Here is an 18,355-nt window from a genome sequence, read left to right as displayed (position 1 = left end):
GCTCCAGCATTTCTTGTTTCTCTAACACCATCCATTTCTACTCTACTGAATCTTGCCATCAGTGTACCCACTTGCTGTTACTTCTTAAAATCTCTCTTGCCCCCATACTCCTTCAGTCACAACCATGTTTCTTTGTAGCAAAACTCCTTGAAAGTGTTGTCTGTTTCACTGTCTTTCATCTCAACTCCTGTTTGGTCTACAACATGTTTCCCTTTGCACCACTTCTTTGAAACTGCCCCTGTTGCGGTTCCCAGTCTCTCCCTGATGGGGGAGCTTGTGGTCCTCATGTGACTTGGCTGTCAGCAGCACACAACTCCTCATCGTCGCTTTTATTCGTTTGACTCCGTTTGACTCACAGGATGGATACCTGATGCTCTGGGTTTTCCCCTTACCTGGTTGATGCCTTGCCTTGTCCTCTTTGTCTTTTTCCTCCTCTTTAACTTAATGGTGGAGGCCACCCAGCCAGGAGGAGGGTCTGTCCTTCTTTGATGATCTTCTCTAGTTTCATGCCTTCAGTTGGGATTTACATGCTAAAGACTTACATATTTAAATCCTGGCCTGGACCCGCTGGATGTGCTGATCTGGTCAGCATGTGTCTCCATGTGTCTCCAAATGAACTTCTGAACTTCCCTTTTCCAGCCTTCTCCATCTGAGGTGGCAGTATCTCTGACTTCCCACATGCTCGGGCCAGAAACCTAGGATTGTTCACTTCTCTTTCTCTCACGCTGCATGCTCGTCTGTCAGAAACGTACCCAGACTTGAGCTGCCATCTCTGAGTTCAAGGACTGGCTGGCCACAGCTCTGCTCCTGCCCTGTCTTTTCCATGGGCTATTTACCATGTAGCAGCCAGTAATTCTTCTGAAAGACGCCAGGTCTCCTCCCTCTCTGCCCATGGTCCTTTAATGGCTCCACTTTTTTCTTATAGTTAGAGCCACAGTCCTTACAGCCTCAAGTTCCTGTATGATCTGGTGTTCTTTCACCTTTTTCATGCCATCTCCTCTGTGTCATTCATTCTGCCCCAGCTCACTAGCCTGCTTGCTGTTCTGCGACTGTGCCCAGGCACTCTCCTCTCTGGTGTATTACTGCTGGTGCTTTTAGCAGTGCTTTTTCCCAGAAGAGCCACATGGCTCATTCTGAGCCTCCGTCAGGTCTCTGTTCAGTGAGATCTGCTGTAGTGTGTACTGCAGCCTCCCGTCCTCACAACTGTAGCCTCCCTTCCCCACAACATTGCTTTCTTTTGCCTACCTTGCCTTTTCTTCCCTAGGGCCTGGCACCTTCCACACAACTCTCCCTGCAATCTTTTTGTTCTTCATATTCCAGGGACCCAGAACAGTACCTGATAGTAGGTGTTTTATAAATATTAATTGCTGTTGAATTATTTTTTAACCTTATTGAGGAATAATTGAAAAACATAAGAGTATATACTTAAAATGTACAGTGTGATGATTTTATATATATACATAGCAAGATCAAGATGGTAACATGCCCATCACCTGACATAGTTAACTCTGTGTGGGTGTGTGTGCTGAGAATGCTTAAGAATTGCTCTCAGCAACATTTGCTGTCAGTGTACACTACTGTATTATTACTGTAGTCACCATGTCATATGCTGCTCCTCAGAACTTATTCATCTTATAACTGAGGGTTTCTATCCTTTGACCTTCATCTCTTTCCCCCAGCGCATGGCAACCACCATTCTGTTGTTTCTATGAAATTGTCTTTTTTCTTTTTTTCTCTATGATTTCACATGTGATACCATACAGTATTTGTCTTTCTCTGTTTGGCTTATTTGCTTTTGAATTCTTAACCTGTTTAGACTTCTGTGTTACCATTTTGGTATAAATAAGTCTCTTTGCCCACATGATGATAATGTTTACCAGTTAGAAATTGCTCATTTATTGGTTATACTCCACAATTTTAAAAATAGGGAGGCTGGTGTTCAGGGAGGTTAATACCTTGTTTCAAGAGCTTTTAAGACACAGAACTGGGATTTGAGCCCTGATCTCTCACCCACACCCAGAGTTCATGCTCCCTGTGACGTGACCACCCCCCAAGGGAGGTCCTTCGAGCCCTAGTCTCTTCCTGTCACCTGGTTGCTTTTTGGCAGTCATGGGGCTTACATGAGAATGGATGGATGTCAAGTTTTACATATGTATTAATGAGCTGCTTAGGGCTTCTCACTGCCTTTAGGCTCACATCAGGTCAGTTCTCAGTTGGTGAGCAATGATGTCTTGCTTTTGCCCATGCCCCTTGCCTCTGCTCCCAGGCACTCCCTATATTTTGCACCCACATGAGCCATGTAGGTTATTAATTTTTCCTTAGTTCTGACATTAATCTCAATTTTTGTGTAATTGGACATTGCTTCTAGACATTTCCAGGAATTTCTTTCTTCACATGGGTCATTTAGTGCGTCTGAAACAGATCATTTTCTTTCTTTCTTTCTTTTTTTTAAAAGATTTATTTATTTATTTGACAGAGAGAGAGAGAGAGAGATCACAAATAGGCAGAGAGGCGGGCAGAGGGAATGGGGAAAGCAGACTCTCTGCCAAGCGGAGATCCTGATGCAGAGCTCTATCCCAGGACCCTGAAATCATGACCTGAGCCAAAGGCAGAGGCTCAACCCACTGAGCCACCCAGGTTCCCCGAAACAGATCATTTTCTTAAAACCAATTTCTTCTCATGAATTCTAAGTAGAATCTGTTTTCAGGACTGATAGTTTTTTTTTTTTTTTTTTAAGATTTTATTTATTTATTTGACAGAGATCACCAGTAGGCAGAGAGGCAGGCAGAGAGAGAGAGGAGGAAGCAGGCTCCCTGCTGAGCAGAGAGCCGGATGTGGGGCTCGATCCCAGGACCCTGGGATCATGACCTGAGCTGAAAGCAGAGGTTTTAACCCACTGAGCCACCCAGGCGCCCCAAGGACTGATAGTTTTGACTTTGAATCTTATTCATCTCTTCCTTTAATTAGTCATAAATTCCTCTTAATTTTTTCTTACCAGATAATCCCCTCTTTATCTCTCTTCTTCAATTAATAGCTTAGTATAGACCTTTATTACCTCATGGCAGTGTTATTGCAGTGATTCCTAAGTGGTGCCTGCCTCCTTCTGGAATCAGTTTTGTTGATGGTATAAGGTGAGGCTCTAACCTGAACCCCAGTCCCTTTCATGAAAAACTTATTATTTTTGAAATGTGATTGACCAAGCTTTCCCTTTTCTACTCTTTATGCTAGGGCAGCACTTCTATTTTGTTGGTGTGTCTCTTTTCTTCTATTGCATTGTTTTAATCCTAGTGGTTTTCTTTTTTTTTTTTTTTTTTTGAGAGGTTTTGAAACAGCAGGTAGCAGATTTACAGGAAGATTTGAAAAGAAAGGAAGCAAAATGGTCAAGTACACAAGGCCGTCTTAGAAGCCAGATAGAAATGTTGGTCAGAGAGAACACAGACCTCAGGGAAGAAATAAAAGTGATGGAAAGGTTCCGACTTGATGCCTGGAAGAAAGCAGAAGCTACTGAGAGCAGCATCAGGATGGGTCCCTGTGTGGCTGCCACGAAAAGAGATGGGTCCATGGTACGTTTGAAGCTGGTTTTGTCAAGTCAGGATGTTAAATACCTGAGTGCTCCAATTTATAGACCTGAAACCTAGAGGGTGTTTGCCAGGGCTGGGGGTGGGGAGTGGGAATGGGGAGTTGCTGTTTAATGGGAACAGAGTTTCAGTTTTGCAAGAGGAAAAGAGTACTGGAGCTGGGTGGATGTGAGGGTACACAGTAGTGTGTATGTGCCTTGTGCTGCTGACCTGTACACTTAACGGTAGTTAAGACGGTGAACGTTATGTATATTTTACCACAGTTGAACAATTCTTTTGGGCATTGCTTTGCAGAGTTTTCAAATTCATTTTTAGAATTCTTTTAAAAGAATTATAACACAACAGGCAGATAATCTTAGTTAAAACAGGCCAAGTGAAGTTTTTCTTGCAGTGAGTCACATGCATATGAACCTTTCAAATCAGATAATTAGTCTTTCATTCATCTATAGTCACAATTATCATGTGCCAGACACTGATTTTGGGCACTGGGAATAAAGCAGCTAACAAAATAGGTGAACTTCCTTGCCCTCTTGGAATTTTTACTCTAGTGGTGGGAGGTCTATAAAGAAGATAGATAATAAAATATATGGTGTGTTATATAGTGACAAGAACCAAGGAGAAAAAAGCAGGAAAAGGGGATGATAACTGTTGGGGTGGGGGGTGTTGCTGTTTTAGACAGGATGGCCAAGGAAAGCCTTACTGAGAAAGTGACATTTGAGTAATGGCCCATAGTATTAAATATATTGAATATATTAATTTAAATATATATAATTATTATGTTTTAAATATAAATATAATAAAGGGGTGCCTCGGTGAGAGTAGAGCCCATAGAGGAGCCTGAGGCCCAGAGGCTGTCTGCCTCGTGGGCCTGAGCATGAGTATGGCTGAGGCTGGTGGAGCTACAGCGGAGTAATGGGGAGAATGGTAGGGGATGCGATCAGAGATGGGACAGAGGGAGTTGGGTGCCAGGTTCATTAGGCCTTAATCAGTTCCTATAAGCCTTTGGGTGTTTCCTCTGAGAAGGCCCCCCTGGCCCAGCCCAGAAGGGCTGTGATTGGAGTTGACTTAATCTTGTGTTTTAGTAAGTGTACCTTGTCTGCTGTCTACTGTAGACTGAACAGGGAGAGGAGGGGCATAAACACAATTGGGAACACTGGTTAGGAGACTGTTGGAGTAATTCACACCAGAGAGAACAGTGGTTTAAGACTAGGGGAGAAGCAGTGGATGGCTGAGAAATGGACAGGATTTATTAATGAGCTGGACATGGGGTATGACAGCAAGGAAGGAGTCAAGAGTACAGTTTCCAAGTGCAGTATAGTGTTTTGGCATACTAGAATTTCCATTTATCGTAAGACAAGAAGAGAACATGTTTTTCTTGGGGGCATGGATATTAGGATCTCCGGTTTAGACAGGGTAAGTTTGAAATGCCTGTGGAGAAGGTTAGGTTGGAGCTAGAAGTTTGGGGTTCATCAGGATGTATGGTAAAAGTTTTAGGCTGGCACAGATCACCAGTGCTGAAAGTGTGGGTAGTGAAGAGATCCACACACTGAGCCAGAGTGTGAGAAGATGGGGGATGAGGAGAATGGTTAACCAGAGAGGATAGAGTAAAGGAGGCCAGAGTGGTGTCTGTCCTGAGAGCCAAGAAAAGAACGGACTTCTAGGAGAAGAGACTGGCCAGCGGTTTCAAAAGCTGCTGCTAAATTAGACAAGGGCTGAAAATTAGTCATTAGATTTACCAGGTAGGGATGTATAGAAGATAAAAGCCTGATTGGATAAAAGACAATGAGAAGTTTCAAACAGTTTAAGAACCTTGTGGAGAGGTTTTGCAGTAAATGTAAAGAGATGGGGTGTTGGCTCTAAGGAAAGTTTTTTTTTTTTTTTAATGGAAAAATTAAGTGTTTATGTATTGGTAGGATTGATTCAGTAAAGAGGAAAATACTGATGCAGGAGAACGTGGGAGAATTGTTGAAGCAATGTTCATAAATGAGAGGAGAGGGGATTTAGGGAATGAAGGGAGGGGCTGGACTTGGCTGGACAGCACGTGCCCTGTGGCAGAATGTTGAAGGTGTGGACTCTGGGCTTGATGTGTGGTGCCTGCTGGTGGGAAGTTCCCTCCTAATGCCTTCGCATTGTCAGTGAAGTAGGAAGCTTGGGCATCAGCTGAGAGTGAGGATAGAAAAGTGTAGGAGGTTTAAGTAGATGGGAGAAAGTGTGACGTTGTCGTCTAAGGGGGTGGAAAGCAAAGGGACTGAGGAAGTGTAGCCTGATTCCTGGGCTGCTTTGGGGACCAGTGTAGGTTAGAGATCATATATTTCAAGTGAGAATGTTTGTATCATTTTTTTGTTGAGCTTTTTGGTTGTAGGGTGGTGGAGAATTATATTTTATAAGAGGTGTGGTCATCCAGTGAATAACACAGAGTGAGTGAGGGGCAGGGAAGTCGACAGTATGTGCAGCCAGAATGATTGCAGTGAACCATGTAAGCTGTGGACATAGCAAATCTGTATGGATCAGTGAATTATAGGACCTTGTAGATTGGTGGAGTTAGGGTGTTAGATGAATAAGCTAGAAGAATAGGATATGGCAGTCAGAAGAGAGTGGAATTCTTGCCTCTTCCCATTTTATTAAAACAGCTTCCCTAAACAGAGAAATTTGAAAGTATAGTATGATGATGATCAGGTGACCTGAATAGTCACCTAGATATGACCACTGTTGACATTTTACCACTTGTGTATGTGTGTTTTGCTGGACCATTTGAAGCTAATTGCAGAAATCTTGGCATTTTACCGCTAAATACTTTAGCATTTTATTAAATGACATTGGCTTTTTGAATGTCTAATTTGAATGTCTAATTAGGCTAATTATTTTGTAGAATACTGCACTTTCTGGCTTTGAGGGCTTAGAAATTGAGATCTTTGCAGTTATTGATAATTACAGATATTGATAATGACTGCATGACTGAAGTAGGATGGAGTAGGTCAGGAAACAGAAGCTAGGGCAGTGGAGTTATTTCCTGGCAATGGGTACGTGTGGCTGAATCATGGACATGAGAAGCAGAGCTGGGGCAGGGGTGGTTAGGGAGGAGAGAGATTTGTTGGAAGTGGTGACAGGGAGCAAGGAAGACCTCTACCGTACCCCAAACCTAGGGGTGTGAGTTCGGAGGGTGAGAAACTTCTGTCCCTGGAAGGGGGCTGTGGGGAGTCATCATCTCAGTAGGCAGCTAGGGCTCAAAGTGAGAGCAAGATGGTAAGGGACGTGCTCACAGGAGAGGTTGAGATAAAGGGGTTTTGCTGATACTGAGTTCCTGCGCTCTTCTTTGGCTAATCTGATAACAATCACAGAAGACTCTTATTTTATGTTGTCTGTTATCCCCTCACTTGAAGAATAAGTACACAGTTGACCTTTGAACCACATGTGTTTGAACTGTGCAGGTCCACTTCTATGCAGATTTTTTTCAATAAATAGAGTATAACACTGTAAATATATTTTCCCTTCCTTAAGATTTTAACAACTTTTTTTTTGCTCTAGTGGACTTTATTGTAATAATACAGTGTGCAATACATATGCCATACAGGATATGTGTTAATATGCTGCTTATGTCATCGGGATGGCTTCCAGACGACAGTAGGCTGTTGGTAGTCACATTTTGGGGGAGTCAAAAGTTACACATGGATTTTCAGGTGTGTGGGGTGGTCATTTCCCTTAGTCCCCCCACCCCCCAGTGTTTTTCCGGATCCACTGTATATCTGAAGGTGGGGTGTGTGTGTAGTTCATTCCTAAATAATAGTTTGTTCCCTCTGACCTGTAGTGAAAAATAAAATGAAAACATAAATGAACAAACTTAACCCATTTTCATTGCAAGCTGAGTTTTACTTTCATTCATTGTACTAATGTGTAGACTAACACTAATTTTATATTCAAAATTATCTCATACTATAGAATTCATCATTTCGGTTACAAAAGAGTCAAATTTCTTCAGGAAGCCAGGTAGAAAAATGTAAGAAAAATCATTTGCCAACACAAGGTAAGAAGTTGCATGATCTTTTTATAAAATACTTCAGGAATTTAAAGAATAGAGAATTTACACCCAATTTAAGAAGTAAAACTTTGTAAATATCATTGTAGCTCCTGTGTATTCCCCTACTTATTTCCACCCTGACAATATTCCTTTGTTTTTTTTTTTCATTCTTTTACTACATTGTATCCATAAATCAATATAGTATTGTTTCTATGTATCCCTCTATAATTTGTTTCTCTCAATATTTTGATACTCACATTAATACATATAAACTCTAGTTTACTGATTTTAATAGCTATACAGATTCCATGTGTATTTGTTACAGTTGAGTTTTCCTGTTGATGGACTTCATGTTTTTTCCCCTAGTTTGTCAATAGAATGAATAGGGCTGCAGAACATAGCTATCCTGTGAGTTTCTCTAAGACACATATCAAGAGTGAGGATGCTGGGTCATACCAGGCTTGTAGTGCTGTAGGAGGCTTTCTCTTTGTACTGCAAGGTGGTTTTGCCATTTTTTTTCTTTCCTACCATCAGCAGAATATCCTCTTTGTGCTTACTCTTGACCTGGTCAGACTGAAATTGTGTCCAGTCAGATGGGTGTGAAATGGTGGGTTAGTGTAACTTTAATATGCGTTTTCCTGATTACTGGTAAGGTCATGTGAACATCTTTTTGTATATTTAGTGGGCATTTGGGTTTCCTCTTTTGTGAATTGACTGTTTATTTCTTTTGCCTGTTTAAAACTTTTTAGTGGGGGGTGCCTGGGTGTTTCAGTTGATTAACTGACTGCCTTCTGCTCAGGTCATGATCCCGGAGTCCTGGGATGGAGTCCCGCATCCGGCTCCCAGCTCCATGGGAAATCTGCTTATTCCTCTGACCTTCTCCCCGCCCATGCTCTCTATCATGCTCTTTCTCTCTCAAATAAATAAATAAAATAATCTTAAAACTTTTTAGCGGGGAGGGGGAGGTTTCTCCTTATTGAAGTTATTCTTCGTGCTAATCCTTTCTCATTTAGAAGCACTGCCAATATTTTCTCCCAGTTCTGGGTTTAGCTTTTCTGTTTGTGTTTTTTATGTGCATTTTTCCCCATATTTAACTTTTTTTTTTTTTTTTTTAAGATTTATTTGTTTTAGGGAGAGTCCACAAGGATCCCAAGAGGGGCAAAAGGAGAGGGAGAGGGGAAGCAGACTCCCTGCTGAGCAGGGAACCCGATGTGAGGCTCCATCTCAAGACCTTGAGTTGATGACCTGAGCAGAAACCAAGAGTCAGAGGCTTAACCGACTGAGCCACCCAGATGCCTCTGTTTTCCCTTTTATTATTGAATTTATCAATCTTTTTTCATGACTGTAAGAAATCTTTCTCAAGCCTTAGGTTACAAATGTACTATTTTCTCTTATGAACATCTTTAATCTACCTGGAATTTTTAAAAATTATTTTCATGAATTAAATTTAGAAAATTGGATATAACATATGCAGTTTGATAATTATAAAGGACATACTTAGATAACTACCAGCTATATAAAGAAATAGAGTAGTAACACCCCAGGGCTGTTCCCCCCTTGACTACTCTCATAGGTGCAACCCTAAAAAAAGTTTTGTTTTTGAACTTTCTGAATAGTTATACTGTATGTATTCCATTGCCTTTTTTTTTTTTACTGTACATTGTTTTTGAGAGTCATGTTGATCTGCAACTCTAGTTCACTAATTTTCAAAAACCGCAAGGTAGTTTGAGTGTTTATGAATTCATTACGATTGACTATTGATAGTATAATTTTTTAAGATTTGGGATATTAAACAGTGATGCTACTAACATTCTTTTTTTTCATTTTTTAATCTTTTTAAAAAAATTTTATTTTTTTATAAACATATAATGTATTTTATCCCCAGGGGTACAGGTATGTAAATAGCCAGGTTTACACACTTCACAGCACTCACCATAGCACATAGCCCCCCACCAATGTCCATAACCCCACCACCCTCTCCCTCCCCCCCCCAGCAACGCTCAGTTTGTTTTGTGAGATTAAGAGTCACTTATGGTTTGTCTCCCTCCCGATCCCATCTTGTTTCATTTATTCTTTTCCTACCCCCCAAGCCCCCCACATTGCATCTCCATTTCCTCATATCAGGGAGATCATATGATAGTTGTCTTTCTCCGATTGACTTATTTCACTAAGCATGATACCCTCTAGTTCCATCCACATCGTCGCGAATGGCAAGATTTCATTTCTTTTGACGGCTGCATAGTATTCCATTGTGTATATATATCACATCTTCTTTATCCATTCATCTGTTGATGGACATCTAGGTTCTTTCCATAGTTTGGCTATTGTGGACATTGCTGCTATAAACATTTGGGTGCACGTGCCCCTTTGGATCACTGCGTTTGTATCTTTAGGGTAAATACCCAGTAGTGCAATTGCTGAGTCATAGGGTAGTTCTATTTTCAACTTTTTGAGGAACCTCCATGCTGTCTTACAGAGTGGTTGCACCAGCCTGCATTCCCACCAACAGTGTAGGAGGGTTCCCCTTTCTCCGCATCCTCGCCAGCATCTGTCATTTCCTGACTTGTTAATTTTAGCCATTCTGACTGGTGTGAGGTGATATCTCATGGTGGTTTTGATTTGTATTTCCCTGATGCCGAGTGATATGGAGCACTTTTTCATGTGTCTGTTGGCCATCTGGATGTCTTCTTTGCAGAAATGTCTGTTCATGTCCTCTGCCCATTTCTTGATTGGATTATTTGTTCTTTGGGTGTTGAGTTTGCTAAGTTCTTTATAGATTTTGGACACTCGCCCTTTATGTGATATGTCACTTGCAAATATCTTCTCCCATTCTGTCAGTTGTCTTTTGGTTTTGTTAACGGTTTCCTTTGCTGTGCAAAAGCTTTTGATCTTGTATGAAGTCCCGATAGTTCATTTTTGCCCTTGCTTCCCTTGCCTTTGGTGATGTTCCTAGGAAGTAGTCGCTGCGGCTGAGGTCGAAGAGGTTGCTGCCTGTGTTGTCCTCAAGGATTTTGATGGATTTCTTTCTCACATTGAGGTCCTTCATCCATTTGAGTCTATTTCGTGTGTGGTATAAGGAAAGGTTCCAGTTTCATTTTTCTGCATGTGGCTGTCCAATTTCCCAACACCATTTGTTGAAGAGGCTGTCTTTTTTCCATTGGACATTCTTTCCTGCTTTGTCGAAGATGAGTTGACCATAGAGTTGAGGGTCTATTTCTGGGCTCTCTGTTCTGTTCCATTGATCTATGTGTCTGTTTTTGTGCCAGTACCATACTGTCTGAATGATGATAGCTTTGTCATAGAGCTTGAAGTCCAGGATTGTGATGCCACCAACTTTGGCTTTCTTTTTCAACATTCCTCTGGCTATTCGAGGTCTTTTCTGGTTCCATATAAATTTTAGGATTATCTGTTCCATTTCTTCAAAAAAAAAAAAATGGGTGGGATTGTGATGGGGATTGCCTTAAATGTGTAGATTGCTTTAGGTAGCATAGACATTTTCACAAAATTTGTTCTTCCAATCCAGGAGCATGGAACATTTTCCATTTCTTTGTGTCTTCCTCAGTCTCTTTCATGAGTACTTTTAGCTTTCTGAGTACAGATTCTTAGCCTCTTTGGTTAGGTTTATTCCTAGGTATCTTATAGTTTTGGGTGCAATTGTAAATGGGATTGACTCCTTAATTTCTTTCTTCTGTCTTGTTGTTGGTGTATAGAAATGCAACTGATTTCTGTGCATTGATTTTATATCCTGACACTTTACTGAATTGCTGTACAAGTTCTAGCAGATTTGGAGTGGAGTCTTTTGGGTTTTCCACATATAGTATCATATCATCTGCAAAGAGTGATAGTTTGACTTCTTCTTTGCCGATTTGGATGCCTTTAATTTCTTTTTGTTGTCTGATTGCTGAGGCCAGGACTTCTAGTACTATGTTAAATAGCGGTGGTGATAATGGACATCCCTGCCGTGTTCCTGACCTTAGCGGCAAAGCTTTCAGTTTTTTCTCCATTGAGAATGATATTTGCGGTGGGTTTTTCATAGATGGCTTTGATAATATTGAGGTATGTGCCCTCTGTCCCTACACTTTGAGAGTTTTGATTAGGAAGGATGGTGTACTTTGTCAAATGCTTTTTCAGCAACTACTGAGAGTATCATATGGTTCTTGTTCTTTCTTTATTAACGTGTTGTATCACATTGATTGATTTGCGGATGTTGAACCAACCTTGCAGCCCTGGAAAAAATCCCACTTGGTCGTGGTGAATCATCCTTTTAATGTACTGTTGGATCCTATTGGCTAGTATTTTGGTGAGAATTTTCTCAACTGTGTTCGTCAAGGATATTCGTCTGTAATTCTCTTTTTTGATGGGATCCTTGTCTGGTTTTGGGGCCAAGGTGATGCTGGCCTCATAAAATGAGTTTGGCAGTTTTCCTTCCATTTCTATTTTTTGGAACAGTTTCAGGAGAATAGCTGTTAATTCTTTAAATGTTTGGTAGAATTCCCCTGGGAAGCCACCTGGCCCTGGGCTCTTGTTTATTGGGAGATTTTTGATGACTGCTTCAATCTCCTTACTGGTTATGGGTCTGTTCAGGTTTTCTGTTTCTTCCTGGTCCGGTTTTGGTAGTTTATATGTCTCTAGGAATGCATCCATTCCTTCCAGATTGTCAAATTTGCTGGCATATAGTTGCTCATAATATGTTCTTAAAATTGTTTGTATTTCTATGGTGTTGGTTGTGATCTCTCCTCTTTCATTCATGATTTTATTTATTTGGGTCCTTTCTCTTTTCTTTTTGAGAAGTCTGGCCAGGGGTTTATCAATCTTATTAATTCATTCACCGAACAAGCTCCTGGTTTTGTTGATTTGTTCTATTGTTTTTTTGGTTTCTATTTCATTGATTTCTGCTCTGATCTTTATGATTTCTCTTCTCCTGCTGGGTTTAGGGTTTCTTTCTTGTTCTTTCTCCAGCTCCTTTAGGTGTAGGGTTAGGTTGTGTATTTGAGACCTTTCTTGTTTCTTGAGAAAGGCTTGTATCCCTATATATTTTCCTCTCAGGACTGCCTTTGCTGTGTTCCACAGATTTTGAACCGTTGTGTTTTCATTATCATTTGTTTCCGTGAATTTTTTCAATTCTTAATTTCCTGGTTGACCCATTCATTCTTTAGAAGGATGCTGTTTAGTCTCCATGTATTTGGGTTCTTTCCAAATTTCCTCTTGTGATTGAGTTCTAGCTTCAGAGCATTGTGGTCTGAGAATATGCAGGGGATGATCCCAATCTTTTGATACCGGTTGAGACCTGATTTAGGACCCAGGATGTGATCTATTCTGGAGAATGTTCCATGTGCACTAGAGAAGAATGTGTATTCTGTTGCTTTGGGATGGAATGTTCTGAATATGTCTGTGATGTCCATCTGGTCCAGTGTGTGATTTAAGGCCTTTATTTCCTTGTTGATCTTTTGCGTGGATGGTCTGTCCATTTCAGTGAGGGGGGGTGTTAATGTCCCCTACTATTATTGTATTATTGTCGATCTGTTTCTTTGATTTTGTTATTAATTGGCCTATATAGTTGGCTGCTCCCATGTTAGGAGCATAGATATTTAAAATTGTTAGCTCTTCTTGTTGGACAGACCCTTTGAGTATGATATAGTGTCCTTTCTCATCTCTTATTATAGTCTTTGGCTTAAAATCTACTTTATATGTTTCCACCCCAGCTTTTTTCTGATGTCCATTAGCATGGGAAATTGTTTTCCACCACCTCACTTTAAATCCGGAGGTGTCCTTGGGTCTGAAATGAGTTTCTTGTAGACAGCATATCGATAGGTTTTGGTTTTTTATCCATTCTGATACCCTTTGTGTTTTGATTGGGCCATTTAGCCCATTTACGTTCAAGATAACTCCTGAAAGATATGAATTGAGTGCCATTGTATTGCCTGTAAGGTGACTGTTAACTGTATATTGTCTCGGTTCCTTTCTGCTCTACTGCTTTTAGACTCTCTCTTCGCTTAGAGGATCCCTTTCAATATTTCCTGTATGGCTGGTTTGATGTTGGCAAATTCTTTTAGTTTTTGTTTGTCCTGGAAGCTTTCAATCTCTCCTTCTATTTTCAATGTCATCCGACTGGATATAGTATTCTTGGCTGCATATTTTTCTCATTTAGTGCTCTGAATATATCATGCCAGTTCTTTCTGGCCTGCCAGGTCTCTGTGGATAAGTCTGCTGCCAGTGTAATATTTCTACCATTGTATGTTACAGACTTCTTGTCCCAGGATGCTTTCAGGATTTTCTCTTTGTCACTAAGACTTGTGAGTTTTACTATAAGATGACGGGGTGTGGACCTATTTTTATTGATTTTCATGAGGGATCTCTGTGCCTCCTGGATTTTGATGCTTGTTCCCTTTGCCATATGAGGGAAATTCTCTACAATAATTATCTCCAATATACCTTCAGCCCCCCTCTTTCTTCTTCCTCTGGGATCCCAATTATTCTAATATGGTTTCGTCTTATGCTATCACTTCTCTCTCGAATTCGCCCCTCGTGGTCCAGTAGTTGTTTGTCTCTCTTTTGCTCAGCTTCTTTATTCTCTGTCACTTGGTCTTCTATATCACTAATTCTCTCTTCTGCCTCATTTATCCCAGCAGTGAGAGCCTCCATTTTTTATTGCACCTCATTAATAGCTATTTTGATTTCAAGTTGGTTAGATTTTAGTTCTTTTATTTCTCCAGATATGGATTCTCTAACATCTTTCATACCTTTTTTGAGTCCAGCTATTACCTTAATAATTGTCATCATGAACTCTTAATTCTGAGATATTACCAATGTCCATATTGATTAAGTCCCTAGCTGTTGGCACTGCCTCTTGTTCTTTTTTTTGTGGTGAATTTTTCCGGCTTGTCATTTTTTCCAGATAAGAATATATGAATGAGAGAATCAAATACTAAAAGGATGGCAAAGCCCCTAGAAATATAAAAGCTAATCAAATCAGAAGAGACCCGAAACTGAGGGGAGAAGGAATGGGGAAAATAATAATTAAAAAATTAAAAATAAAAAATATTTATGTATTATACTGGTGAATAGAACAGAGCCACCCACTTGATTTTGGGTGTATTCTGGTATCTTACTAGAAACTACCTACCAAAATTTTATAGAAAGAAAAACATATATATACAAAAATAAGGGCAAACATGATCAAGGAATGGAATATGACTGTGTAGATGGAAATTAAAAATGATTCTAGGGGCACCTGGTTGGCTCAGTAGGTTAAGTCTCTGCCTTCAGCTCAGGTCATGATGTCAGGGTTTTGGGATCGAGCCCTGCATCGGGCTCTCTGCTCAGTAGGGAGCCTGCTTCCCTCTCTCTCTCTGCCTGCCTCCCTGCCTACTTGTGATATTTCTCTCTCTGTCAAATAAATAAATAAAATCTTTTAAAAAAAAGATTATAAAAGAGGAATTGATAAGATAAGTTTGTTGGAAAAAGAAAAAAAGAAGAGAGAATGTGATCAGGCTGGGGACTAGAAAGCCATGTGCTAGATTTAGGGTATATTTTGATATATTAGAAGAAGTTGCATCCCAAAATTTTAAAGAAAAAAAGCCTATATGTATTCAAAAAATAAGATTAAATACATGAAGGGATAAAATATGACTATAACAATGAAAATTTAAAGATTTTTTTTTAAAAAAGGTATTGTTAAGATAAAATAGTTAAAAATCGATATAGGGGACAGAGAAACAGTTAAAAAAACAGAATAAGAAAAAAATTTAAAAAAATTTAACTTTGCAAGACTAAAGGATCATGGGAGGAGAGCAATGAATTCTAAGCATTGCTTTCCCCTAGCTCTGAATTTCTGCAACTCTCATTGATTGGTGAACTTGGTCTTGGCTGGATGTTCTTGCTGATATTCTGGGGGAGGGGTCTGTTTCAGTGATTCTAAAATGTCTTTGCCAGAGGTGGAATTGCAGCGCCCTTGCCAGGGGTCAGGCTAAGTAGTCTGTTCGAGTTCACTCTTGGTAGCTTTTGTTCCCTGAACGCTTTCTGTAGAGCTTTGGAGGATGGGAATGAAAATGGCGGCCTCCCAATCTCCAGCCCTGAGGGGAGGAGAGCTTGGGCCCCCACTCCTCAGTGCACCCTCAGAGAAAAGCAGTCAATCCCTCCCATCTCCCTGGTCTCTGGTTGCACTCCATGCTCACCTGGACTGTGACCGATTATTTCTATCTGTGACCACGGCCCCATTTGGAGTCTCCAAATCCAGCAGATTCCTGCCATGTACTCCCTCACCGCTCCTCCCGGAGGAGGAAGGAGGGGGTCTCTCCGATCTGCAACTCCACGAGCAGTGGCCCGACTGTGCCTTGGATCACGGTTTAAGGTCACCTTGAGCTGAGAACTCACTCCTTGGCTCCGTCTCTGTAGCCAGCTTCCCCTCTCTGATACCTGGCAGCTCTGCTGCACTCCGACATCGCCGGTCTGTCTTTGACCCTGCGGGTCCTGGGACCACACTGTCCCTGTGAGGGCTCCACCCCTGCTTAGCCTCTGGAGCGATGTCCCTCAATGGAGCAGGTTTCTAAAAGTTCTGCTTTTGTGCTCTGCTGCTCCACTGTTTGCCCGGAGCCAGCCCCTCCCCCATAGTCTATCTTCCCGTTGCTTCGGATTCACTTCTCCACACATCCTGCCTTCCAGAAAGTGGTCGATTTTATGTTCCTAGAATTGCTGCTCTTCTTCTCTTCTATCTCCTGTTGAGTTTGTAGGTGTTCAGAATGGTTTGATAACTATCTAGCTGAACTCCCGAGACCTAATGATATTTCAGTCTATTACTCCTCAGCCAGCTTGCTTCCTCCCATGTCTCAGGTTTTCTTGATGACAGCCTTTCTGACAGTGTGAGTGATATCTTGTGGTTTTGATTTGCATTTCCTGGATGCTTAGTGATGTTGAGCATCTTTTCATGTACTGTTGGCCATTTGGATGTCTTCTTTGGAAAAGGTCTATTAAGTCCCTTTGCCCATTTTTCAATCATAGTTTTTTGTTTTGTTTTGTTTTGTTTTTGTTACTGAGTTATAAGAGTTCTTTCTGTATGTTGGACATTAATTCCTTATCTGATATATGGTCTGCAAAAGTTTTCCCATTTAGGTTACCTTTTCATTTTGTTGATTGTTGCTTTTGTTTTATAGAAGTTTTTGATTTTTGCTTTTGTTGCTTGTGCTTTTGGAATAAAGAAAGTATTGCTGGGGCGCCTGGGTGGCTCAGTGGGTTGAAGCCTCTGCCTTCGGCTCAGGTCATGATCCCAGGGTGTTGGGATTGAGCCCCGCATCAGGCTCTCTGCTCGACAGGGAGCCTGCTTCCTCCTCTCTCTCTCTGCCTGCCTCTCTGCCTACTGGTAATCTCTGTCAAATAAATAAATAAAATAAAAAAAAAAAAAGAAAGTATTGCCAAGACCAGTGTCTAGGAGCTCCTTCTCTCTGTTTTCTTCTAGAATTTCTATGGTATCAGGTTTTTTATGAAAGTCTTTAGTCAAAAATAGAGATCCAATTTCGTTTTTCTGCATGTGTTCAGTTTTCACAGCATCATTTATTGGAGAGACTATCCTTTCCTTGTTGAATATTCTTGGCTCCTTTGTTGAATATTAATTGATCATACATGTGAGGATTTAATTCTGGGCTTTCTGTTCTGTTCCATGGGTCTATGCCAGTACTATTTTTATGCCACTACCATATGTTTTAATTACTATATTACAGTATAGTTTGAAATCAGGAATTATAATGCCTCTAGCTTTGTTCTTTTTTCTCAGGATTGCTTTGGCTTTTGGGGGTCCTTTGTGGTTCCATACAAATTTTAGGATTCTTTGTTCTAATTGAGTGAACACTGTCATTGGTATTTTGACGGGGATTGCACTAAATCTGTAGATTGCTTTGGGTATTATGGACATTTTAATTCTTCTCATGTGCACAGTGTGTATTTAATTTTTCCCATCAGCACACACATATTTATGTCATTTTTAGTTTCTTTTATCACTGTCTTATAGTTTTCAGGTACAGGTCTTTCACCTCCTTGGTTAAATTTATTTCCAGATATTTCATTCTTGTTGATGTAATTATAAATGGGATTTTTTTCTTAATTTCTCTTTCTGTTAGTTTGTTATTAGTGTATAGAAACTCAGCTGGTTTTGTTTTTTAGAGAGAGAGCACAAGCAGGGGCATGGCAAGGGGTAAGGAAGCAGGAGAAAGACTGTTAAGCAGACTCCATGCTCAGTGAGGAGCCCAACTCGGGGCATCATCCCACAACCCTGGGAGCATGACCTGAGCTGAAATCAATGGTTGGTCACAACCAACTGAGCTACACAGTTGCCCTCAAGTTGTTCCTTTATGTTAATTTTCTATCCTATGTATTACTGAATTCATTTATTCTTACAGTTTTTTTTTTTTTTTTTTTTTGGTTGAGTCTTTAGGGTGTACTAAATTAGTCTCATATCATTTGCAAATAGTGACCACTTTCCTATCCAATTTGATGCCTTTTATTTCTTTTTCTTGCCTAATGGCTGTGGCTAGGACTTCCAATTTTATGTCAAATAAAATGCAAGAGTGGCCTCTTTGCCTTGTTCTAATCCCGGAGGAAAAGCTTTCAGCTTTTTACCATGAGTGATAGTTATTTTAATGTTTTTTTCCTTTAACCTTTATACTGTAGTTGTGTTTAATACAGCATCCTATTGTAGAATGGAGTTTCTATATTCGTTATAAATTTTCATCTTTACCATTGTGTTGTGTGCTTTTGTGCGTTTTCATGTTGC

The 18,355-nt window shown here is 40.5% G+C and overlaps 1 protein-coding gene across 4 annotated transcripts in view; it reads left to right on the top strand.

Annotated features, from left to right (window-relative positions):
• CENPJ (centromere protein J) overlaps nucleotides 1-18,355 on the top strand; it is a 63,586-nt gene that overhangs the window by 32,274 nt on the left and 12,957 nt on the right. For all 4 annotated transcript variants that reach the window (XM_047722829.1, XM_047722832.1, XM_047722831.1 and 1 more), the window contains 2 exons: nucleotides 3,321-3,563; nucleotides 7,515-7,599. In XM_047722829.1, the coding sequence (XP_047578785.1) occupies nucleotides 3,321-3,563; nucleotides 7,515-7,599 (328 nt within the window). The remainder of the gene's footprint in view (nucleotides 1-3,320; nucleotides 3,564-7,514; nucleotides 7,600-18,355) is intronic.

This window comes from Lutra lutra, chromosome 3 (assembly GCF_902655055.1).
Source record: "Lutra lutra chromosome 3, mLutLut1.2, whole genome shotgun sequence".
NCBI classification, from domain to species: domain Eukaryota; kingdom Metazoa; phylum Chordata; class Mammalia; order Carnivora; family Mustelidae; genus Lutra; species Lutra lutra.
This window is presented reverse-complemented; position numbering and strand designations above follow the sequence as displayed.